Here is a 26,469-nt window from a genome sequence, read left to right on the forward strand (position 1 = left end):
CGTCATTCGCATTATTTACCTTTCAATCGATAACATCAGTTACAGATACCTCGTAATAGGTATTTGAAGTTAATAATATCCGTATGTTTAAACTGACTCCCTCACTAATGTGATTACTCCACAGTGTTTGTTAATATTTGTGTATCGATCGATTGTTTTCTCTTGAGAAACTCATGAAATTTTATTTAATCGGACTAATTCTACGTCGTAGGTAATTCTAACGAAATAAGTTTTTTCTATTGAAAATATGCTTCGAAAATGTAATTTAAAAAAAAATTCCATTTCGTACGGTATTAATTAAATGTTGAATTTGTTAAATTTGACTCGCTTGACTGTAATCCTTAATCGTATTACATTTGTTGGAATAATTTTTTTCTCCTGAATAACTTAGGATCCTACGTCGTTTATGGTTTATACCTTAATCAACAATTAGAGTCTTTTTGTTGAAATCGAACGCTAAGGAATCGCATAAAGTTCTCGCACTTAATTCAGACAGGTTATCAAATTCCGGCGCGTCCGTTTCCAACGATAGAAGTGGCGTCATTATTCTCCGAATTCTTTGAAATCATATTTTATGGTTGGTCGGAGGATTCGATGACTATGGCCACCAGACTTTTCTTTAATAAAGTATCTTTAATCGAGAATTGATACCTTTCGAGATCGAGTAGTTTAGCTTTCATAGAATTATAGGTAATTGTAATCGCTTGTTACGTAGCAGCAATTTCTGTTACAATACACCGTAACATAATCTGGCTTTGATTGTCTTTAATGGCTATTATCGGTGTTGCACGTTCATTGAAGACAAAATTCCATTCCATTACAGGCACCACCTGAAACCCTCAACAAAATATAGCTGATTTTTTATTATTATATCTGTCTATGAATATCCATATTAATAACGTTGTAGTGATCATAGTTACAAATTTGTTATTTTTACTAAACGTTTGAGATCATTTTCAAAGGTACCACCAAAGGATAATATAAATTACAAAAAAGAAAATATATAAAATAATTGTTGAAAAATATCAAGCCCTTTTGCATAGGAATTAATTGGATAAATAAAATATAGACAATATTAAAATGTTAAACACAATCACTTTAATTATTCTTTACATATTACATAGGTTAATATAAATAAATTACAGTAATGCGGCTCGAACAAAAACCACGGGAATCCCCGCGCGATCTTCAACCTTACTACAGGTGTCGCCATTTGCCCGCGAGATTATGAACGGCTGAACAATAATTAGAACAATTTATTTAGTCAAGTCATGAAACTCACGATAGAGTTGGAATTTTGCATCCAGATCATAAATTATTTTCAAAATTATAAGCTATCGATTGAAAGAATAAAAAGAAATTCGATTTCTTTTTTTTTTACTTTTATCGTTATCCTTTAAACACTCTTGTGCACTTCCTGTCACGCATTTTCTCGTTGCAAGATTATCACCGAAACTCTATTCCAAATACTTATCGTTCACACCCAATGCACGGAAGAGTTTGTTCAGCCATATCGTTCACCCTTTCTCGTGTCCCGCGATACATCGAACGTTCCCAACGCCAGGTGACGACGATAGTCGTGAAACTCGGGCGTCCCCGGTCGAAAACAGGAGAGGCGACGACTCCGGTTGCATTGCCATATTCGAGGATTGCGTATCGTTCCGCGCGATATGCTTCCTTATCTTGTTATTGCGTCTGTCACGATTTTTCCGTCGTAGTCGAAACGATGAATCGACAAACATTCGCGCGGCATTCGCAGCGCTCTGACGCAAAACAGTTCCGTGCAGAGATGTACGAGGTGTGGCTGTTGAATAACGGGACTGACGCTGTAAAACATTTCATTTTGATTTCATACATATTTACTTATTATCACCTTCGATATACACCCTTCTTTCATCTCTACAATGCTCCATGCGAATCTTCCATTGTTCGAAACAGTGCTGGGTCTTCCGTCAGATCCTTCAGGACGCGTGACGCTTCTTCTTTTACAGCTTCTACGGATACAAATCTTGTTCCCTTTAAAACTTTCAATGGAATTATGCGTATAGGAATAAATGACATCTAATAAATATACAGGGTGTTCGACCATCCATGGGAAAAATTTTAATGGGAGATTCTAGAGGCCGAAATAAGACGAAAATCAAGAATATCAATTTCTTGACTGAGGCTTCGTGAAAAAGTTATTAGAAAATTTCAAATCATTCTGAAAAAATTATTTTTGGTTGCGAGGCTCAATTACAATCATATTTGGTGAATATACATACTCCTGAAATCCTACTCTCTTTCGAGAAAAAAATTCGAGTAGGTACTGAAATTTTTAGTCGAAATTAAAAAATTTCAAATCATACTAAAAAAATTATATTTAATTACAGGGGTCAATTACAAGCCTTTTTGGTGAATACACATATCTCCGAAATCCTACCCTCTTTCGAGAAAAAAATTCGAATACGTATTGAAATTTTTAGACGAAATTAAAAAATTTCAAACCATACTAAAAAAATTATATTTAGTTACAATGGTCAATTACAAGCATTTTTGGTCATTAGACATATCTTCGAAATCCTACCCACTTTCGAGAAAAAAATTCAGGAGGTGCCTAAATTTTTCGGTGAAAATAAAAAATTTCAAATCATTCTAAAAAAATTATTATCCGTTGTGGAGTCTCATTACAATCATTTTTGGTGAATAGACATACCCCCAAAATTCTACGCACTTTCGAGAAAAAAATTCATAACCGAAAACAACGTCTGAGCACAAATGAAATTTCATGCCTAATCCACTTAAAGTTTAAAAAGTCATAACTCCCGATCGGATTGGACGATTTTAATGTTCCAAAACGCAAACAACGAGTATTTTAGTCAAGAATATCTAGAAATTCTGAGATAAAACAAAATTCGTGTAGGTGGACAAATTTTATCAATAATTTTTAACAGTAATTTTTCACCGAAAAATTTCAAACCTTCTCGAATTTTTTTCTCGAAAGTGGGTAGGGTTTCGAGGATATGTCTAATGACCAATAATGCTTGTACTTGATACCTGTAACTAAATATAATTTTTTTAGTATGATTTGAAATTTCTTAATTTCGTTTTAAAATTTCAGTACTTACTTTTTTTCTCCAAAATAGGTAGGATTTCAGGGGTATGTGTATTCACCAAAAATGATTGTAATTAACCTCCGCAACCAGAAATAATTTTTTCAGAATGATTTGAAAATTTTTAATTTCTCCGAATAATTTTCCGATCTATATGGAACTTTAAACGTTAATAACTTTTTAACGAAGCCTCCATCAACAAATTGGTACTCTTGATTTTCGTCTTATTTTGGCCTCTAGAATCTCATTAAAATTTTTCCCTGGGGTGACCGAACACCCTGTATAAGAAGTTGATTTTTACGTATCGCTACGACAATACTAATAAAATATTTGATATCGTGTTCTCGTCAAACGTGTTTGGCACGACGGAAAATTGATGCAACAAAAAAGATCTGTTGAAAAATTAATAAAGAAACGTTGGTTGTCAGTTCGCTGAAACCGAAGAGTTTCACGCGTCAATCAAATTATTCTACTAGACGGATAAAATTTCGCGTCGATCGAGCCCGGGAAAGCGTATTTTGATACGGCATACACGGCTTTCTGCGATGTTGCAAAATCGAGCGCGAGTCAATATTGAATCGGCGTAGATTGAATAGCAATATCGCGACGCGAACAATAAAATATTACGTCGGCGCGTGGTAAGCATTAACAATACAAGATACGGATCGATGCTGATACGAGACGAGACTCGCGTTTCGTTTACGATTAGATATTGCGAGATGCCATCGATGACGAACGTTTTTAAATAATCGAGAAATACTAATTAGAAGTAGTGCACGGCAGAGCATTGATTATTATGAACATCACGGTATTCGAAATAGCCTTGGGACGTCGTATTTCTCTTTACTAAAGTAATCGAATACTAATCTGGGATTGAGTCGTAACATTAAGTCTGTCAGAAAATTTTGACCTTTTAATATGTAATTATTTCAGGCACGCAAAAAAGATGTTTATTAAAAAGTGCTTTTTTTGCCATCAGAGTGGAAAGAAATAATATGAAATACTTCGTTTTATTAGAAAAAATAATCGAAAATATTTAGATTATTAAATTAAATATTAATAGTATAAAAGTTTATTTTCTTTCGATTAAAAAATTGTCAGAAGTTTTTGGTAGACCAAATGTATTCGTGACGTATTTTATATAACATTTTCACTTTGACGAAGAAGACCTAGGTATTTATATTTTTCAATCCTGATTGTTTTTCATTTTTATGTTAATTCGATATTATTTTTTGTTTATTATTTGAATGCAATCAAAATTTTATTATAATGACTTGAGAGATCTGATTTCCAAAAGGATAAGAGCAAAAATTACATTGCAACTGCACATCGTTTAATCAACTTTGCGTTCCCCCAATAGAGACGAATAAAAGAGATGAAATCATTCGTAGACCTTGTATTTTTCTATTTTCGCGCCAATCATCGTCGCTGCGTGTCTGACGAAGCAAATCTTCGCAATCTTCGTGCTCTACGAAATTACGAAAAGTACAGTTTTCTAACGTTGCACGGGCAAGAGCATCGCGAGGCAAAATAGCCTCCATCGTGGCGACATTCAAATAGCCCGCAATCGTCTGTCTGCGGGGAAGGGGAAACTGGGGAATTTTAAGCAAGTAAAATAGACGGGAAAAGGGAAAGACGGGGGTGGAAAGTATACGATATGGGCTCACGTCGTATACTTGTCGATTACGTTCTATACGAGCCTAATTACATACGCAACTACAAGGCTGGTCCCAGAAGTACACGACCTAACAAGAAAAAACACAAGAAATTCGGGAACAAATATCTTTATTTTTCAACATAATCTCCTTTTAGCTGGGTACACTTTTCTCAACAGTGTTCAATAGCTTCGATACCTTGTTTATAATGAGAACCATCGAGCTCCTCAAAACAACCATTAATTGCAGACTCCGAAAATCTTTTATCACCGAGCCATTTGTTCAAGTTTGGAAAGAGAAAATAATTCGAAGGGGTTAAATCTGGCGAATAGGGTGCGTGAAAGAGCAATTCGAACTCTAACTCCTGGATTTGGCCATCGCGATAACGGATGTGTGAACTGGTGCATTGGCTTGGTGAAACACTTCCTTTTTCGCCAAATGGGGCCGTTTTTCCTTGATTTTGTCACTCAAACGCTGCAATTAATTTGCATAATACTCGTCGTTCAAGATAATCAATGAAAATTATTCCACGCGCATTCTAAAAAACCATTTCATGTACACGGTGTTCGGCCACCCCTGGGAAAAATTTTAATGGGGGATTCTAGAAGCCAAAATAAGACGAAAATCAAGAATACCAATTTGTTGATGGAGGCTTCGTCAAAAAGTTATTAACAATTAAATTCAAAAATTTCAAATCGTCCTGGAAAAATTATTTTCGGTTGCGGGGGTCAATTACAATCATTTTTCGTCATTAGGCATACCCTCGAAATCCTACCCACTTTCTAGAAAAAAATTCGAAAAGGTGAGAAATTTTTCGACGGAAAAAAAAAATTTCAAATTGTTTTGGAAAAATTATTTTTGGTTGCGGAGGTCAATTACAATCATTTTTGGTGAATAGACATACCTCCGAAATCCTGCGCATTTTCGAGAAAAAAATTCAATACGGGCGGAACTTTAAACGTTAATAACTTTTTAACGAAGCTTCAATCAACAAATTAGTATTCTTGATTTTCGTCTTATTTTGGCCTTTAGAACCTTCCATTAAAATTTTTCCCTGGGGTGGCCAAAATTTCGGTAAAAATATGCACAATATTATTTTAATATAGCTATATGTATATTACTGTATTCATTGCTATGCATTTATTGGTAAACGCGCGCCGTTACTTCACAGTTTAATAGCAGAATAGTAATTTGATTTCGTAAAAGTTTATAAATTTCGTCAGAGTTGCATGCAATTTCGTACGAAAAACTGTATCTTTTTCTAAATCCGTTTGACATAGATGTGATAGTAAACCTAGGCCAGAAAACTTTCACTTTATCTTTGGAATTATGTCAGACGATACGATGAATCATATCGTCAAGCGTCCAATCGGATTGTCAGACTGCTATCCGTCGTTGATGCTTGTAGTTCTTAATGTACAGTATATATTTGCGCTATGTGATAGGAAGTAATAAATATACTCGGATAGATAACGTCCGTTACGAAAATAGAAAATCGTTGTTTACTCTAAAGGATTGATCTGGGAATCGATGTTGACTAAACTATTGTTTATTCAGTTAATCGAGCACCACGAGCCTGCAAATTTTTCAACTACTCGCGTGATATGTTCCATACACCGAATATATTTTTATTTATATTGATATAAAGACTGGATTATGAATAAAAATATAACTCATATTAACGAAGTTTTTGGTTTCAAAATATACATTCAATTAAAAAAAAAATATACAAAAAACTAAACAAATTAATTCCCAAGCTTAGATATTAAGAAAAATATACAGGACTCACGAATTGCGATTATATTACAGAAATATTAAATCAAATGTTGGATTCGGTAGTTCTCAATTGCCTAAAAAATTAAATATTGACATTGTGAAAATTTTACAAACTTTGCAGTCAACGTGTATTAACTAGTAACTAGTTAAGCTGATCAAATTACGTGGTTCACCCTACACTTACTCTCGTTTTGATACCTAGGTTTCAGAGGGCGATTGATGTGTAGAAAAAGACGTTTCTTCGAAATTCAGAGAATTGACCTAATTAGTAATTGTTGTTTAGACAATTTATTCGAATATTTTGTTGGACGTAACAGAGTCCTGTACTATACACACATATTTTTGTGTTATTTTTTACATACTTATGGCTCATTTAATCTTAATTTAGATTTAGTAGATTCAGTAGATTAAGTAGTCATTCTTCGTATTAATGAACTGTACATTCTTCGTACTAAATATTTCTCACTATTTACATAATTTGAATTAATTAAAAAATAAATTAGTATGCCTCCCAGCATATATATTTTACCATTAATTATTATTCTAGATAATATAACGATCTTAATTCTATAAACTTCTCCACGCAATGTGTCCAATATTATTTCCTTCGGTATATTTTATATTGTAAATAATTCATACTGTTACTCTTGACCAAATAGTAATTTAATTTCTCTCTAGCGATGTATGTTATCAAGTTTATGCATTCATGATGTTATTTTAACACTAGATTTACGGAAGCCGTCAATTTGACGGATGTCAGATTCCATGTTTGAAATTGCAGAACACGTAAATATTATTTTTTAACAACTTATGTTGAATTTGATTGATGCAATAGCATGAATACATATTCTAATTAAAAGAAAAATCGTATTTTAAGGTAATCGTCAACATGAAAGGTATCGATAAATATACGTGCTATCAATGTCCGTAAATCTAGTGTTAATGTGCGAGAAAAGACGTTTCTTCGAAATCCAGAAAATTGACTTTTGGCCAAAAATCGTTCCTTTCCAGAGCGGCCGTCGTATCGGAACCCGAAGGCGGGCCACCGCTGCGCATGTCCGCGTTGCCATGATCGCCCTGGCCCACTGACCTATATTACACGCGGGTACAGGTCCCGCATATACGAGTCGACCCACAACCGACGCCTCGACCGTGTGTGCCGTATAGTAGCGGGCCAGGTCGCCTGTTGTCGGTTTCGTTGCTTTCGATCCGGAAATCTCGACGACCGCATCGTTTCCTCATGCTGACTCGCAGCTGGAGGAAGCGCTGCTGGCCAGGCTGGTCGAACGCCGTCGGTCGTGACACGACGTACGGGGTCTGGGGAACGGGGTAATCGGTGGTAGCGAGGTTGGTAGGTGGGTGAGCAGCTCCCGCAGTCAGTCTCTCGGTCGAGAGCGCGCTCGTTCGGTCGTCGAGCGGGAAAAACGCGCCTGGCGCGGCTTTCCTTGTCGACGACGCGCGTATATCCACCCACACACGGTGCTCTCGCGTCGGTGTTGGAACTTGCTGATCCGCGAGTACGGTAGCAATGATTCTTGAAATGAACCCTAGACGTGATTCGTAAATTGAACGTTTCTATTCCTGTCAAGTTGGGGAAGTGCCCATTTTCCTTCTTCTTTGGAACTCGCTAAATCCGCGAGTACGGTAGCAATGATTCTTAAAATGAACCCTAGACGTGATTCGTAAATTGAACGTTTCTATTCCTGTAAAGTGCCCATTTCCCTTCTCCTTTGGAACTCGCTAATCTGCAAGTGCAGTAGTAATGATTCTTAAAATGAGCCCTAAATGTGATTCATAAATTGAACGTTTCTATTCTTGTCAAGCTGGAGACTTGCCCACTTCCCTTCTCCTTTGAAACTCACTAATCCGCGAGTGCAGCAGATTCTTAAAATGAACCCTAGACGTGATTCGTAAATTAAACGTTTCTATTCCTGTAAAGTGCCCATTTCCCTTCTCCTTTGGAACTCGCTAATCCGCGAGTGCAGTAGTAATGATTCTTAAAATGAACCGCAGGACGCGATTCGTAAGTCGAACTTTTCTGTCCCTACTTGGGGGGATCCCCCATGGAGCCAGTGAAGCGTGAAAGGCATTTAAAAAACGAGACGAGACGAGCCGTGGGGCACGGAAGACGTGATTCGTACGAAACAGCGGTTCTCAATCTTTTACCTAACAGGGGGCCCCCTTAACACTTTGCACTCCTGTGTCGAGCGTGACTCGACATCAGTTTTTATCTCTGGGGCTCCTTTGTCCCACTCGACGTTTTTTCAAGTTGAAACCAAAGAGATATACGCTTGAAAATTACAAAATAGGACAATAATGTAAATAAAGCAGACTCTTAATTGAATTTGTTTGTTCCTCTATTTGTTTGAACCGCTCTGTTTTTTAGTTATCGTAAATTTCAAATGAAGCACTTGAAAATTACAAAGTACAACAATAGTGTAAATAAAACAGATGTTTAATTGAATTTTTTTCATCCTCTATTTGTTTAAAATGTCCTATTTTTTAGTTAACGTAAATTTTAAGTAAAACATTTAAAGCGTCGGGGGCTACTGGTAACAAAATTGAAATATAATTCGAAGTGCAAAGGGTTAACACATTCACTGCTAGATAGACGTCTTACAATATTCTGCAAGACTATAATTTTGGTTTTGGACAATTGCAAACTACATAACATTGTTTCAGTATTTATTTCTGTAACCTTGCTAAAATTCACAAATCCTATCCAAATTTATTTCCCTCGACGTGTCTTAATTTAAGAATTAATTTTTTCTAGTTCCATGATAAAATTAGCATCGAATGAGTTTTTCGATTAATGATCTACGAATTTTGTAAAAAAAAGAATAGAAAGCGATGCTTAATACATCGATGATTAAATATAATTCGTACGATGACATTACTTTTCAGATGACCTCGATAACTCTTCGATACAATTATTCAGTATTGGGTCGAAATTTGTCAACTGGTATCGATAGGTATCGGCGCGGTATCAGTATCAACACCACTCGAGACCCCCTGGATTTGAGTAATGTTCATAACGATTCCAAACCTCTAGTATTAAATGTTTTTTAAATCTCTTTCAAGTAGGTACTTACACCAGTATATTTCAGTTATATCTTCTGAACTCTTACAGAAACCGAAATATCGAAATACCAGTATTTTACCTGTATTGACCGATACATTCTTCGGTTTCTCTATTTCATTAGAATCCTCATAATTTGTAGAGGCTAAAAACCGGAGCTATTTTCTTAGCGTAATTGTTGCCAGTCTTTCGTATCAAAACCAAAAATACATAGTGAACGTTGGATATATGTTCGAATTGATCTACACAATAAATTACCATTTTTGAATATCATTCATCAGAGTAAACTTTTACTCACTGAACTATTCTGAAGTTTATGCAGAAACTGATGTGACTCTGCAGTCGTGTCTTTGGTTCTCTTTCCAAAAGTTTCCCTGAGTGATTCTACGCCCATAAATAATTGACTGAGACTTCATTAAAAAGTTACTAAACAATTAAATTAAAAAATTTCAAATCATTCTGAGCAAATTATTTTTAGCTGCGGGGGTCAATTACAATCATTTTTGGTGAATACACATACCTCCGAAATCCTACCTACTTTCGAAAAAAAAATTCGAGTAGGTACTGAAATTTTTAGACGAAATTAAAAAATTTCAAATCATACTAAAAAAATTATATTTAGTTACAGGCATCAATTACAAGCATTTTTGGTGAATAGATATACCCCCGAAATCCTGCGAACTTTCGAGAAAAAAATTCGAGTAGGTACTGAAATTTTTAGACGAAATTAAAAAATTTCAAATCATACCAAAAAAATTATATTTAGTTACAAAAGTCAATTACAAGCATTTTTGGTCATTAGATATATCTTCGAATTCCTACGCACTTTCGAGAAAAAAATTCCTTATCGAAAATCTAATTTCAGGCCAGAAATCGTTCCCTGAAATTTCATGCGTATCTTTAAAACACCATAATTCCTGAACGGATTGGACGATTTTAATGTTTAAAAAAGTAAACTACGCGTATTTTGGTGAAGAATATTTACAAATCGCAAAAATATTCGAAAAGTTGGTCCTTGACCCCGCAAAATGAGAAAAACCCCATAAAAATGGTCCAAATTTCAAACAGCCATAACTCCCACAATAGTGAATATATTTCAATGAAACTTTTTTCTGAAGTAGAGCTCATGGGTACCTACAAAAAAGTATTAGACAACATTTCTATAGGGCATCAAATAAAATTACTAAAAATCAAAAACGAATTTTTAAGAAAAATCGACAAGGGGGTAGGTAGGTGCCTAAATTTTTCGACGAAATTGAAAAGTTTCAAATCGTTCTGGAAAAATTATTTTCAGTTGCGGGGGTCAATTACAATAATTTTTGGTCAATAGACACATCCCCGAAATCCTTCCCAGTTTCGAGAAAAAAATTCGAATAAGTGTAAAATTTTTCGACAAAATTAAAAAGTTTGAAATCGTTCTAGAAAAATTATTTTCAGTTGCGGGGGTCAATTACAGTAATATTTGGTCAATAGACATACCCCCAAAATCCTACCCAGTTTCGAGAAAAAAATTCGATAAAGTGTAAAATTTTTCGACAATTTAAAAAATTTCAAATCGTTCTGGAAAAATTATTTTCAGTTGCGGGGGTCAATTACAGTAATATTTGGTCAATAGACATACCCCCAAAATCCTACGCACTTTCGAGAAAAAAATTCTTTACTGAAAATACAATGTCTGACCATAAATGAAATTTCATGTCTAATCCCCTTAAATTTCATGCGTACGTTTAAAAAGTCATAACTCCTAAACGGATTGGACGATTTTAATGTTTCAAAACGGAAACAACGCGTATTTTAGTCAGGAATGTATAGAAATTCTAAGAAAGAACAAAATTCGTGTCGATGGGCAAATTTGATCAATAATTTTTAACAGTAATCTGATCAATAACTTTTCAACGAAGCCTCAATCACCAAATTGGTATTCCTGATTTTCATCCTATTTTAGCCTCTAGAATCTCCCATTACAGTTTTTCCCAAGAGTGGCCGAACACCCTCTATAATTTTACCGGATACAATACCGGTATTAAATCCCTGCATTCGAGGCCCTCGGATTCGAACGCCCACAGTCGCCTTTGGTGGGTCACACGGCGTCCAACGTGTTAATCGCGATTAATTCCATCGTCTAAATGTTTAATCTCGTCACGTAATCGATTAATTAGTTGGGAAGAATTAGTCGACGAATGCCCGACTGTGGTCGGAGGCCGATATATCGTCGCGAGTGGTGGAGGGGGGGAACGAAAACGGTGCGGAACAGCAGGCGATTCTTGCGCAAGGAGAGGGAAGCCAGAAGCGCCGCGAGTCCAGGAGGCTGGCGGAATGGAGAGGAACCGGGAGTAGTCGAGCAGCGCTGCCACGAAGGAGGGATCGTGCAGCAGCGAGCGGTTCGCGACAACTGGGTGACGGGCTGCGTGAATACACGCCGCTAGTGATGCAAGGTGCTCTACGCGATAAGTGGTGACGTCGGCACAAGCACCGGCTCGTCGCGCTGTGGGTGTGCTCCTTCACGGCCGCGTTTTCTTTTCCTTTTTTTTCTTCCCTCTCCCATTCTACTCCTTCCATCATCTTTTTATTCCGCCACTTCGTCGGGTTCCTGTTTCGAAATCCTGCTCTCGCGAGTGCGTTTGAAAATTCGGCCGAATTCCGGCCGACTGTCGCGCGTGCTCGCCTGATCTGACGGCGTCCGTGGAGTCCGAGCCAGCGATCGCGAGGATGCATCTTGGAGAAAAGTAAGGGCCTGTCGGGGGATCCTCGAACGCGTGTGAATTTTCCTGCAGTTTTCGTTGGCGGTTTTGTCGCGTGGTTCCGTGGAGTGCGGGGAACCCCTCGATTTGCGCCGCGATGAGTGTCGTACGTAGGTAAGCCCCGGCCGCGGGAAATCGGTCTCGCGCGCAAAAACTATTGATCAAGACCCGCTTCGACGCGGATGACGCAGATTCGGGACGCTGGGAAGGAGCCACGGCGCGCGAACGTCCGTCGCGGCGTCGACGTCGTCGTTCGTACGACGGAAACGATCGTTTTTCTCGGGCTGGTATCAAGGTCGGGAGCCTTCGATCCGACATTCTCTTCGGCCCTTGCGGCCGTTTTGCGGCGCTCGTCGCGGAAACGTTACTCATTCTATGTTTTCATTTATTTATTTTGTTCGTTTTTTTTTTTATCATTAAGTAGATCGGGATCTCGTACGAGTGCGCTTTCGCTTTTGTTGGGTGTCGCGTGAAAGGGAGAATCGGAGAAGTGAAAGATAAATGAAAGCGTCTTTTTGTCACGTGCTTCGTACGAGGCAAGTGTTAGAGTTTTGTACATGTTTTCGGGAGTATCGATTTTTTCGAATTTGTTGAATCGTTGTTTAGCTTACAAAACAGGTTCCAAGATGTTAATCTAGATTTACGGAACTCAGTTTTATAGGTGTCAGATACCATACTTAAAATTACAGAAATCGTAAATGTTATTTGTTGACAATTTATGTTGAATTTAAATATTGTAACGATATGAATATACAGAGTGGTCGGCCACCTCTGGGAAAAATTTTAACGGAAGATTCTAGAGGTCAAAATAAGACGAAAATCAAGAATACCAATTTTTTGATAGAGGCTTTGTTAAGAAGTTATTAACGTTTCAAGTTCCCCCCGATTTGAATTTTTTTCTAGAAAATGCGCAGGATTTCGGGGGTATGTCTATTCACGAAAAACGATTGTAATTAACTCCTACAACCAAAAATAATTTTTCCTGAATTATTTGAAACTTTTCAATTTTCAGGGTAACAGACAGTTATGGTCAGACATTATATTTTCAGTAATGAATTTTTTTCTCAAAAATGCGTAGGATTTTGGGTGTATGTGTATTCACCAAAAATGGTTGCATTTGACCCCAAAACCTAGAAATAATTTTTTTAGGGCGATTCGAAATTTTTTTTTTTCGCCGAGAAAAGGCACCTACCCCCTGTCGATTTTTCCTAAAAATTTGTTTTTCATTTTTAGTCAATTTATTTAACGCTGTACCAAAATTTTGTCTTATACTTTTTTGTGGGTATCTATGAGCTCTACTTGAGAAAAAAATTTCATTGAAATATATTCACTATTCTAGGAGTTATGGTCGTTTGAAAATTGGTCCATTTTTACGGGATTTTTCTAATTTTACGGGGTCAAGGAACAACTTGTCGAATATTCTTGGAATATCTACATATTCTACACTAAAATACGCCTTGTTTGCCGTTTGAAACATTAAAATCGTCCAATCCGTTCAGAAGTTATGACATTTTAAAGATTTGCATAAGCATTTCTGGCCTCACATTAAATTTTCGGTAATAAATTTTTTTCTCGAAAATGCGTAGGAATTCGGGGATATGTGTATTCACCAAAAATGACTGTATTTGATCTCCGCAACCAAAAATAATTTTTTGAGAATGATTTGAAATTTTTTAATTTAATTTTTTATTAACTTTTTAACGAAGCCTCAGTCAAGAAATTGATATTCTTGATTTTCGTCTTATTTTGGTCTTTAGAATCTCCCAGCAAAATTTTCTCCCTGTATGCCCTGATTAGAAGAGAAATTGCATATTAACTATAAGTATCGATTTTTTCAAATTTTTGGAATAGTTATTTAGCTTATAAAACAGGTTCCAGAATGTTGATCTAGATTTACGGAACTCGTCAGTATTATAAGTGTCATTTTCCATACTTGAAATTACAGAAATCGTAAATGTTATTTGTTAATAATTTATGTTGAATTTAAATATTGTAACGATATGAATATATGCTCTAATTAACCCCTTGTCATGCAATAACGAGTCTGAGACGTCACAAGGTCTTGATGTCAAGTTTCACAATTATGAGGCTACTTACTCGTCATCAAGTCTTATAAATTATATGAAAAATTAATTTTTTGATGTTTGAATGTTTGAAAAATTATTTGGATTTAAATCGTACGTCAATAGCTTAAAAGAAAAATTGCATATTAACTATCAATGTCCGTAAATCTAGCGTTGAAAACAGTGATTATTTGAATAGCAGTGATTTTTAAAAAAGAGGATCTTTGCTTTCAAAAACAGGATTCAGTTTTTGGAGATCATTTTATTTGAAAACTAGCGATTATGTGACGTATCTAATTCTCAATACACCTCTGATTATAAATACAATCCGTTCAAAGTTGGAAAGAATTGAGTGAAAATTACTTAATTTTAAGTGCAGTGATTCAGATTTTGAAAAGAAGTTCATTAATTTCAATAGCAATGTAATCTGTAATAGCAGTATCTAATGTAATTTAGAAATACGTCTTTTGATTATAAAACGATCGTTCGAAATTCGAAATTGAGATGAAAAGCAGCGACTCGATGTTGATTACTTAATTTTTAGACGGTGAATCGCGAGAGGTCAAGATGGAGTCAATTGTGAAATTCGTTCTTTTCATAGAAATGGAAATATCTGATAAATGTTACAATATTTATTCAATGTCTGGAGAATGTCAAAATTCTTGGTGAAAAATGGTACTTTCATTTTTCACGAGTTTGAATTTTATTTCGTACCTTCTATTAGACCCACGAGACAAATGTAGGATTCATTTAATGGAGCCATTTCTCGTCGATTGTTGTTTTAGAAATCGCAACGGAGATTTATGACACCAATAAAATTACCCTCGATCAATTTGCCGGTACTTAAATTTTTTGCTTCGTAGTTGCTTTTCAGACGAGCCTCCGATGTGTTCCTCTTGTCATCGATGCACTTTGTGCGTTTATGACTAATTTTCATCAAGCCTCGAGTAGGTTATTCGTCTTGTTTGCGCTAAAAATTGCTAAAAATTCGAGTCAAATAAATTTCATAATTAATCATTTCAGTATTTCTTATTGCATGAGTATTGAAATCGAAACATTCGATTACAAAGTTTAAGTTGGAATTAATCGAATGTTCCAAAGAAATTAAGAGACCAAAATCGTTAAATTAATTACTTTTTATTAACAAAAAACTTCTACTACGTCGCAATACTTTTCGACACGCCAAGAAAATAAAATAATTATTAAATGGTTTTACATTCGTAAACAAATTACTAAATAATAAAAAAAATGTAACTAAAATATACGTAGAAGTTGGTATACGAGTCGATCGAAAATTTGTATTCGTTGCCTCATTCTGGTTCGTATTTTGAAAAGCAAAAATGTGGGGGGGGAAAAATGACGAGTAATCGAGTTCCCCGCGCGTGTTTTCAGCGTTGTCGACTGAAAAATCGTACAATGGCTTGTTTCGAGCTGACGACGTTGTTAAAACGTAGACACTATACGACGATGATCGTGATTACTTGGTGGTTACATACTTTGCACGCAGCTAATAACGTACGCTCTTATTTCCCTCGATAAACCTTGGTTGTCTTTAATGCTCGTCGTGTCGAGAGATTCCGTCGACCTTACTTTCGATTCTCGATCGAACCCTTACTTTGTAGCCATTCTGTCGTGCAAGAGTCATGCAAATTAGCCAATCAAGTGTATGTCAGCAATTTTTGAACGGTAACACCTGCTTTGTTCATGCTCGGTTGAAAATAGTGCCGCATACAATTAAATCGTCTGCCCGTGGAAAATATATTTGGTCTGGATAAAAGAAATTTTTCGATGGATAGTGTTTAATCAGCGTAACGTAACTATGATTTATTTTAATTACGATATTTAATGTACCCCCTAAAACAAAGTGTAAATATTGTGTTTTTTGCTGTTTGTTAATTTTAATTACTTTAAGATACGAGTTTTATCCAAACCAGTAATTTAAATTCCTGTAGAAGGACGGTGTAATTATATAAAATTTTTTTGAAGATTCTCTCGTCTAAGTAATTGAACTTTTCGTTGCTGTTTTCTATCTAATTAGTAATTGCTGGTTAGAGAATTTATTCGAATATTTTATTGGACGTAACCAGAGTCCTTTACACATATATTTTTTTATTAATTTTTACATATCTATGGACTGTTCGATCTTCTTGGATTATTATCGATGTCTTTTTATTCCTTTTCTAGCTTGACGTTATTCTTTTTGTTTTCACCATTTGTCTAGAATTATAATCCTAATTTCGCTATTAAATGAAAATAGCTTAAAACTGGAACTTACGAACATTTAGTATTGCATTTACAGAAATATACATTAAACCATACACTAAAACATGTGACCAATAGTAGCACAGCGCCAAGACCGCGAATTTTAATCTCTGTTTAACAAATATCAATTCTTTCCATATTATTTTTTGTAGTATATCTTATATTTTAATTAATATTATTACCGTTGATTAAGTAGTCATTCTTCGTGCCTTTTTTTATAACGTATTAACGAATTGTACATTCTTTATACTAAATATTTCTCACTATTTACATAATTCGAATTAATTAAAAACTAAATTAGTATGCCTCCTAGCATATATATTTTAATACCATTAATTAGCTTTGTATATAATACAACGATCTTAATTTTGTGAACTTCTTCGCACAATGTGTCCAATATTATTTCCTTCGGTATATTTAATACTGTAAATAATTCATACTGTTACTCTTGACCAAATAGTTAAGTTAATTTCTCATTTGCAATGTATATCGTCAAGTTTATGCATTCTTGGCGTTATTTTAGCCTACCCCGTTATCTACATAATTTGATCTAATTAGGGATATTAATATTCCTCTTATCAAACTATTTTATCCATCGTTTCATTAATTTTGTGCGTCGAAGTTGCAAAAAGTAGCCGAAAACTCGCAGCCTGCTCGTTAAAGACTAGATTGATTAAATATTGTACATTTATTGTATAAAATATACTTGTTGGTGTTGAGCAAAGTTAATTGGGAGCTGGTAGCCGATCGACGCCAGGATAAATCATAATCAGCAAATGACCGAGAAACTGTGATTCGAGCGACCAAATTATATACCAACATCTTCGACGATCTCGTATCGATCTTTCGGCAATAAACTCGTTTGTACGCGTCTTTAGCAATGTTGAGGCTGGATAGTCCAACGAAGGGGAGCCTCGTGATCGCGGATCGCGTTAATTTCACCTGCAAAGCAGCGGTTCTATCAAGATCTGTTCTTGTTTTCCTTTTCCTCGTGAATGGTATCACTTTTTGTGCGCTGGCAAGATAAACGCCAAGTGGAACGACTTTCCGTCGAGCACGCGATGCTTTTGTGTTCACCGTGCTTCGGACTTATTTTTTTCTCTGTTCGCGATGAACGCAAAGTGAATGCAAATCGAAAGCCGAACCGAAATCTTTCCGAAGTAAGACTTGGAACGATTAAATCTCGGCGTAAAAAACATTAACGCGATACATTTGACGACCGTCTTGGCGCACAGATTAATTTGCATTTGGAAGGGACTGTCAGAAACGGCAGATGTTATTTTTGGAACGGAATTACACGCGATTCTTATTGACATTGATTGTTCTGCTTTTTCGTTCGGTATTTCATTATCGTTAATTTATAGTTTAACGATACTTAAAGGCCTGGGTGGCCACGTATTTTATTTTGAATCCTCTGTTTTATTGTTTTACAGTATTCCTTGGCTTGTTGCAACTTTGTTTCCCCGAGTTGTTGCAACGCTTTCATCCCCACTCTTCTCACTGTTTCCTCAGACTTTGTCTGGTCGAATATAATTTTACATAGAGTCAGCTGACCGTTGTATTTTTGGAAAATCAAGAAACTGTATGCAATGAACATTTAGTAAAATTAAGAAATCAATAAGATTAATTTGCATTTGGAAGGGACTGTCAGAAACGGCAGATGTTATTTTTGGAACGGAATTACACGCGATTCTTATTGACATTGATTGTTCTGCTTTTTCGTTCGGTATTTCATTATCGTTAATTTATAGTTTAACGATACTTAAAGGCCTGGGTGGCCACGTATTTTATTTTGAATCCTCTGTTTTATTGTTTTACAGTATTCCTTGGCTTGTTGCAACTTTGTTTCCCCGAGTTGTTGCAACGCTTTCATCCCCACTCTTCTCACTGTTTCCTCAGACTTTGTCTGGTCGAATATAATGTTACATAGAGTCAGCTGACCGTTGTATTTTTGGAAAATCAAGAAACTATATGCAATAAACATTTACCAAAAGTAAGAAATTAAATATTCCATAGATAATTATAGATCTGTTACGAATATTATCGGAAGAATTAAATATACAGGTTGTTCGGTTACCTGTGGGAAAAATTTTAATGGGAGATTCTAGAGGCCAAAATAAGACGAAAATCAAGAATATCAATTTCTTGACTGAGGGTTCGTTAAAAAGTTATTAAAAAATTAAATTAAAAAATTTCAAATCATTTTAAAAAAATTATTTTTGGATGCGGAGGTCAATTACAATCATTTTTAGTGAATAAACATACCCCCGAAATCTTACGCACTTTCGAGAAAAAAATTCCTTACCGAAAATCTAATTTGAGGCCAGAAATGCTTCCCAGAAATTTAATGCGAATATTTAAAACATCATAACTTCTGAACGGTTTGGACGATTTTAATGTTTAAAAAGGCAAACGACGCGTATTTTAGTGTAGAATATGTAGAAATTATAAAAATATTGAAAAAGTTATTCCTTCACCCTGCAAAATGAGAAATACCCCATAAAAATAGTTCAATTTTCAAATAGCCCTAACTCCCACAATAGTAAATATATTTCAATGAAACTTTTTTCGAATGTAGAGCTCATTGGTACCAACAAAAAAGTATTAGACAACTTTTCCATAGGGCGTCAAACAAAATTACTAAAAATGAAAAACGAATTTTTAAGAAAAATCGACAAGGGGGGTAGATGCCTAAATTTTTCGGCTAAAAAAAAAAATTCAAATCATTCTAAAAAAATTATTTTTGGATGCAGAGGTCAATTGCAATCATTTTTGGTGAATAGACATACCCTCGAAATCCTGCGCATTTTCGAGAAAAAAATTCATTACGGTCGGAACTGTAAACGTTAATAACTTTTTAACGAAGCCTCAATAAACAAATTAGTATTCTTGATTTTCGTCTTATTTTGGCCTCTAGAATCTCCCATTAAAATTTTTCTGGGTCAAGTGCCCCTACAGTAAATTTCAAAAATCCTCACAGCATAAGTTTGTACTAATATTATAATATACTTCTATTATTTCTTTAAACATAGGTCTGAGTTCTCAACAAAAAGATCATTCGTGTAAAAACTGTAGAAATGGAAGAAGTTTATTTTTAGTCTCCCCTTTTTTAAAGCAGCACTTTTCATATACTTGGTTGGTTCAAATATGTTCAAATAATTTATTTCTTATCAGTATTGTTTTCAAGATAATATCACCACTGTGGTGATAGTTGATGCAAAGTCGACACGATCCTGCCGAATTGATGCAAAGAAACGCGATAAATTTTCGTCTCGTTTTAAGAGAATCGATATTAACAGAAAATTTGTAACTTCCAGTCGATTAGTTATACCTAATAAACGCGTCGGTTATAACATTTTTTTGTTATCATTCTCTTCTTGCAGCCGGTACTTATATTTCAACTGATAATTGAAATAATTCAGCGAACGTCACGCTGCTGAGTTATTCGAATCTCGCACGCTTTTGCTTTCTTACTCGCGTTTCCTGTCGTTTGTTGAACAAATCATAGAGTAGAAAACGCTGACAAATTTAGAACTTGCTAACGCTGGTGATAAGAATATCCCTTGATGCTATAAAGTATTACGATACAGCCTAACTGCTCAGTGAATTTTTCTGTTGCAGAATTGTATACTTTTTTCGACTATTTTTAGAAACTTCAGTCCATTTTTTATCGTTTTGTTTTAGCAATTAAAGTAATTTTGTTTTACACAAGAATATGTATTCACATATATTTTTTCCACAAATCTTTCTATTTTTCATAAATTTTTCTATTTCGTAAACTTATGTGCACACTCAATATTTAAAGTTTTAAAAATATTAATTTTTTTACCATCGAATTTTAGTATATTGCGTTACCTAAAAGATTAATTTGAACGACAGAATTATTAACTATATTTAGAGTATTTTCTAGTGTCTGCTCATACTTGTCATTAAATTACTTTTTTTTTAAATTCAATAAGATTCCATTCTTCCGAATTTCATTCATCAGAGTGAACTTTTACTCACTGAACTCAGTTCTGAAATTTATGCAGAAACTGATGGGTAATCGTGTCTTCGAGTTCTCTTTCCAAAAGTTTCCCTGAATAATTTTGCACCCATAAATAAATGAAAATCAGTTCAACTCGAATTAATTCGAAAAGAATGCAAAAATTAATATTGTACAATAATTAGAATTATTTCAGATGATTATTCAATACATTTACAAAGCAAAAGCAAAACAAAAACAATATTTATTATTTTTTACTTTTTCCCCATATTAAAACCAAAGTTTTGACTGTGTTAATAATTTTGTGACTCGTCGTACATCGCAGATGTAGCATCAAGATCATAAATTATCTATGTAACGTCACTTTTGAATCACCCTGTACAAGGCTCTCTGTTCAGCGTTATTTATGGTTCCATAAAGTGGAAGATTTACACGCAGCGAGTCGAGCAAATGAAACCGAAATCAGATTCTGCAAAGAATAAAATTTTATACGTTTGAGCTATGATCGAACATACCCACCGAATGTATAATAACTGCGCGGCCATAATAGGCCTTTGTGTCGAGTCATTGAATTTTTCCAGATCCGTATCAAAATTTTAAAAAAACTTAATTGGAAGGTACACGAGATTCCATTAGATTCTGTATTTTCTATATAATATGTTAAAAAATTGAGTCACCATTATACGTATATTCCTATTGTAATATTAAACGGTTCAGATTTAATTATATATTGAAACCTTTGTTTAAAAAATTTCCTTCTAAACTACATTTTGAATAAAAATTGCCTTTTAAAAGATCTCTGCTTTGTTGTTTGATTGATAGAGACCCTAATATGGTTTCGATTTTTCTTAATACTGATTTATTAAGAAAATTTCAGATAAATTAAGTAGTCTATACTTTTTGTTGGAACATAAAGAGCAACTAAACAAAATTAGCAGTGGCTATAGGGAATTCACAAACACACGAATTGTGAATTTGATATTAATAATGATATTGTTTAAACATTCATATAAATCAAATTTGTAGAGATTTTGTAACTGATGATCTATTTTAATGTTTAGTTAGTTATCTTTATTCTAGTATGGTATAGATAAATGAATAAAACATTGACTTGTGAAACTCGTAAAGTATAAAATTTCTAAGAGAAATTACAACTACATTACAATGCTAGAAAAATTGTGTTTCATGTCGTATCTTATATCGATATGTTTTTGGTAATTACAGTAATGACTTTTAAAATGAATATAATTTCGGGGTTGACATGTTCAACTTACGAATTCCGTCTGGAGTTCATTTTAAGAATCATTACTATACAGGGTGTTTGGCCACTCGTGGGAAAAATTTTAATGGCAGATTCTAGAGGCTAAAATAAGACGAAAATCAAGGATACTAATTGGTTGATTGAGGCTTCGTTAAAAAGTTATAAAAACATTTCCGACCAGAAAGTATATTTTCGGTAAAGAATTTTTTTTCTCGAAAGTACGTAGGATTTCGGGGGTAGGTATATGGACCAAAAATGATTGTAATTGAACCCTGCAACCAAAAATAATTTTTCCAGAACGATTTGAAATTTTTTAATTTTGTCGAAAAATTTCACACCTTCTCGAATTTTTTTCTAGGAAATGAGTAGGATTTCGGGGGTATGTCTATTCATAAAAAATGATTGTAATTGACCCCCGCAGCGGAAAATAATTTTTTTAGTACGATATGAAATTTTTTTTTTTCGTCGAAAAATTTAGGCACCTACCCCCCGTCAATTTTTCTTAAAAATTCGTTTTTGATTTTTAGTAATTTTATTTGACGTCCTACAGAAAAGTTGTGTAATACTTTTTTGTAGGTACCTATGGGCTCTACTTCAGAAAAAAGTTTCATTGAAATATATTCACTATTATAGGAGTTATGGCCGTTTGAATATTGGACCATTTTTATGGAGTTTTCCTCATTTTCCGAGGTCAAGGATCAACTTTTCGATTATTTTTGGAATTTCTACATATTCTCCATCAAAATACGCGTCGTTTGCTTTTTTAAACATTAAAATCGTCCAAACCGTTCAGGAGTTATGACATTTTAAAGATTCGCATGAAATTTTAGGGAAGCATTTCTGGTCTCACATTAGATTTTCGGTAAAGAATTTTTTTCTCGAAAATGGTTAGGATTTCGAAACTATGCCTAATGATAAAAAATGATTGTAATTGACCCCCGTACCCAAAAATAATTTTTTTAGAATGATTTGAAACACATGAAATTTAAGGGGAATCGTTCATTCATGGTAAGACATTATATTTTCGGTAAAGAATTTTTTTCTCGAAAGTGAGTAGGATTTCAAGGGTATGTCTATTCACCAAAAATGATTGTAATTGACTTCCGCAACTGAAAATAATTTTTCCGTGAATAATTTGAAATGTTTCAATAACTTTTTAATGAAGACTCAATCAACAAATTGGTATTTTTGATTTTCTCCCATTAAAATTTTTCTGAGGGGTGGCCCAACACCCTGTATAGTCCATCGTATACAGTAATGATTCTTAAATTGATCGTATAGAAATTATTCATAAAATTAAATCGCCTCAGACAAATTTCACATTTCTAGAACATTTAATTTTTGATCAATTTGAGCATCGGTGATGGAAAAATATTTTTTCAACCTGGTCAAACATAAAAGTTTAATTATTTTGTAGCTGGAAATATATGACTTGGCCGTTTTCGTGATAACTTGCACGTATGATACTCGTACACAAATATGTATTATGCATCAGAAAATGAATGACTTTATGATACCATGAAAACGTATGTTGTCGACAGGTCCGAAAGGGATATTCAGATTGGAATTATTTATAAGCTCTAACGGTACTGTTAGGAATTCTTCGTCGTCTCTATCGAAATTCCAATCGTGGGACTTAATTGCTTTCAATTAATCTCGCGAACGTAGGAACGATCTGTAAAAGTCGCACGACTCTGGAACCGATTGTTGCGTGCAACTCGCATTGCGTCCGCGAGGAAAAAAGGTCGCACGTAACTCGTTGAGGACGAAAAATAATAGGCGATACTTGTACTACGATTGAACGACAGGACGATGAGATTGAACACAAGCTGGTCGAATCACGGGTCGACAATTCCTCCGGCGCGGATCGTGTTTTGTAATTAACCTTTACGTGCAGTTAAGTTTTTTTAATTAAATTCCCGTCGACTCGACGCTCCTTGGAATATCTTTCCGCGGAATAGCAATTTTAACAATCGTCCACGTAAGCGAGAAATGCTATGCAATTTGAACAAAATTAAATTATAAAAATCGAAAGAGGTCTTTCATAATGTTTCTTCGTAAAAGATTCAAGAAAATGTCGATAAAAGTCAAGTATAAATATATCTGGATAATTCAAACAGTGTTTGAATTCTATGATGAGGATTTGAATCAAGTTCTTGAAAATTATCGTTCCATTTTAAAATATATTTTCATTTCATACATTTTGTTCGTAATATTTCATACAATGTTTCTTCTCTGAAATTGAAATGTGTAGGATATTGTTAAATAGTTGAAATAGAAATAAAGTTTGATAAAGAACGATAAACTTGAAGAACTTAATTTATAATGTTCAGATACATGGATAGTGCACAGTATACCTATTCGAATAGTATTTAAATTATATTCGTCGAATATTCGAATTATCTAAGAGAAAATAATTTCAGTTCTAATGCAAATATATAAATAATTTTTCATTCGAGTACTGGAACTATTTGAATAATAGTAATTGAGTATTTAAGTATTCGAATTACTGTATTCGAATGGTCAAATATTCGTAATATTCGAACGATCAAATATTCGTAATATTTGAATACTTATCTAATATTCGAATTTTCAAATATTCGTAATATTTGAATACTAATCTAATATTTGAATACTTATCTAATATTCGTAATATTCGAATACTGATTTAATATTCGAATGATCAAATATTCGTAATATTCGAATGTTCAAATATTAGTAAAATTCGAATACTTATCTAATATTCGAATGTTCAAATATTCGTAATATTCGGATACTAATCTAATATTTGAATACTTATCTAATATTCGTAATATTCGAATCCTTATTTAATATTCGCAATATTCGAATACTAATCTAATATTCGAATGTTCAAATATTCGTAATATTCGAATACTAATCTAATATTCGAATGTTCAAATATTCGTAATATTCGAATACTAATCTAATATTTCAATACTTATCTAATATTCGTAAAATTCGAATACTTATCTAATATTCGAATTTTCAAATATTCGTAATATTTGAATACTAATCTAATATTTGAATACTTATCTAATATTCGTAATATTCGAATACTGATTTAATATTCGAATGTTCAAATATTCGTAATATTCGGATACTAATCTAATATTTGAATACTTATCTAATATTCGTAATATTCGAATCCTTATTTAATATTCGCAATATTCGAATACTAATCTAATATTCGAATGTTCAAATATTCGTAATATTCGAATACTAATCTAATATTCGAATGTTCAAATATTCGTAATATTCGGATACTAATCTAATATTTGAATACTTATCTAATATTCGTAATATTCGAATCCTTATTTAATATTCGCAATATTCGAATACTAATCTAATATTTGAATACTTATCTAATATTCGTAAAATTCGAATACTTATCTAATATTCGAATGTTCAAATATTCGTAATATTCGGATACTAATCTAATATTTGAATACTTATCTAATATTCGTAATATTCGAATCCTTATTTAATATTCGCAATATTCGAATGCTAATCTAATATTTGAATACTTATCTAATATTCGTAAAATTCGAATACTTATCTAATATTCGAATGTTCAAATATTCGTAATATTCGGATACTAATCTAATATTTGAATACTTATCTAATATTCGTAATATTCGAATCCTTATTTAATATTCGCAATATTCGAATACTAATCTAATATTCGAATGTTCAAATATTCGTAATATTCGAATACTAATCTAATATTCGAATGTTCAAATATTCGTAATATTCGAATACTAATCTAATATTTGAATACTTATCTAATATTCGAAATATTCGAATACTATCTAATATTCGTAAAATTCGAATACTTATCTAATATTCGTAAAATTCGAATACTTATCAAATATTCGAAGATTCCCCAAGTTCTCGCGTTTATCGATTCGAGAGAAATGAACCGATGAGACGCGAAAAGACGACACAGCGAGAGCCAGTCGAATGATTGCGTTGGAAGGAAAGGAAAAGAGGCGAAACGCGCGTTGGTTTCGTCCACGTGTGGCAAATTAGTCCTGCCAGTCAAGTCCGCGGTCGACCGATTCAAACGACAGAAATTCGCTCGTCTGTGCATTCGAGTGAAACTGGATTTGTTGATGTCTGATGAATTGTTGTCAGTTTCAATGAATTGTCAACTAAACCTTTATTGACGGGCGAGTCGAAAGCCAAAAAGTGTGACTTTATGCCTCATCTACGAGATTTTCCATTACCAAAAAACACAATTTTTAATGTTTACGCAAGATTTTGTAACATATTTTGTAGGAAATAGTTATTAGCTACAGTTTAAAAATATAGAAATTCGATGCATATGTAAGGTATTTTTAAAAATTAAATTTAAACTAGATATTTAATTTTTAAAAATTAAATTTCAGTTTGATATTTATCGGTGGATCATTTTCATCATGGAAGTCATATTCAGTTATTTAAATATATGATTTTTAAACGGTGAAAATAATTCTACATTCATAGAGATGAATTTAATTAAAAAAAGTACATCTTCCATTTGTTGGAAACAAAA

General features: G+C 33.9%; 1 protein-coding gene across 13 annotated transcripts in view; it reads left to right on the forward strand.

Annotated features, from left to right (window-relative positions):
* Window positions 1-26,469, forward strand: part of LOC143345172 (uncharacterized) — a 219,313-nt gene that overhangs the window by 119,561 nt on the left and 73,283 nt on the right. The window contains exon 1 of one of the 13 annotated variants that reach the window (XM_076772089.1): window positions 28-211. The exons of 10 other annotated variants lie outside the window; for them this stretch is intronic. In XM_076772089.1, coding sequence (XP_076628204.1) covers window positions 174-211 — 38 coding nt within the window. In that variant the 5' untranslated portion in view covers window positions 28-173. 2 more of the 13 variants (XM_076772099.1, XM_076772100.1) reach the window with 2 other exon arrangements.

Source organism: Colletes latitarsis, chromosome 1, assembly GCF_051014445.1.
Source record: "Colletes latitarsis isolate SP2378_abdomen chromosome 1, iyColLati1, whole genome shotgun sequence".
Classification (NCBI taxonomy): Eukaryota; Metazoa; Arthropoda; class Insecta; order Hymenoptera; family Colletidae; genus Colletes; species Colletes latitarsis.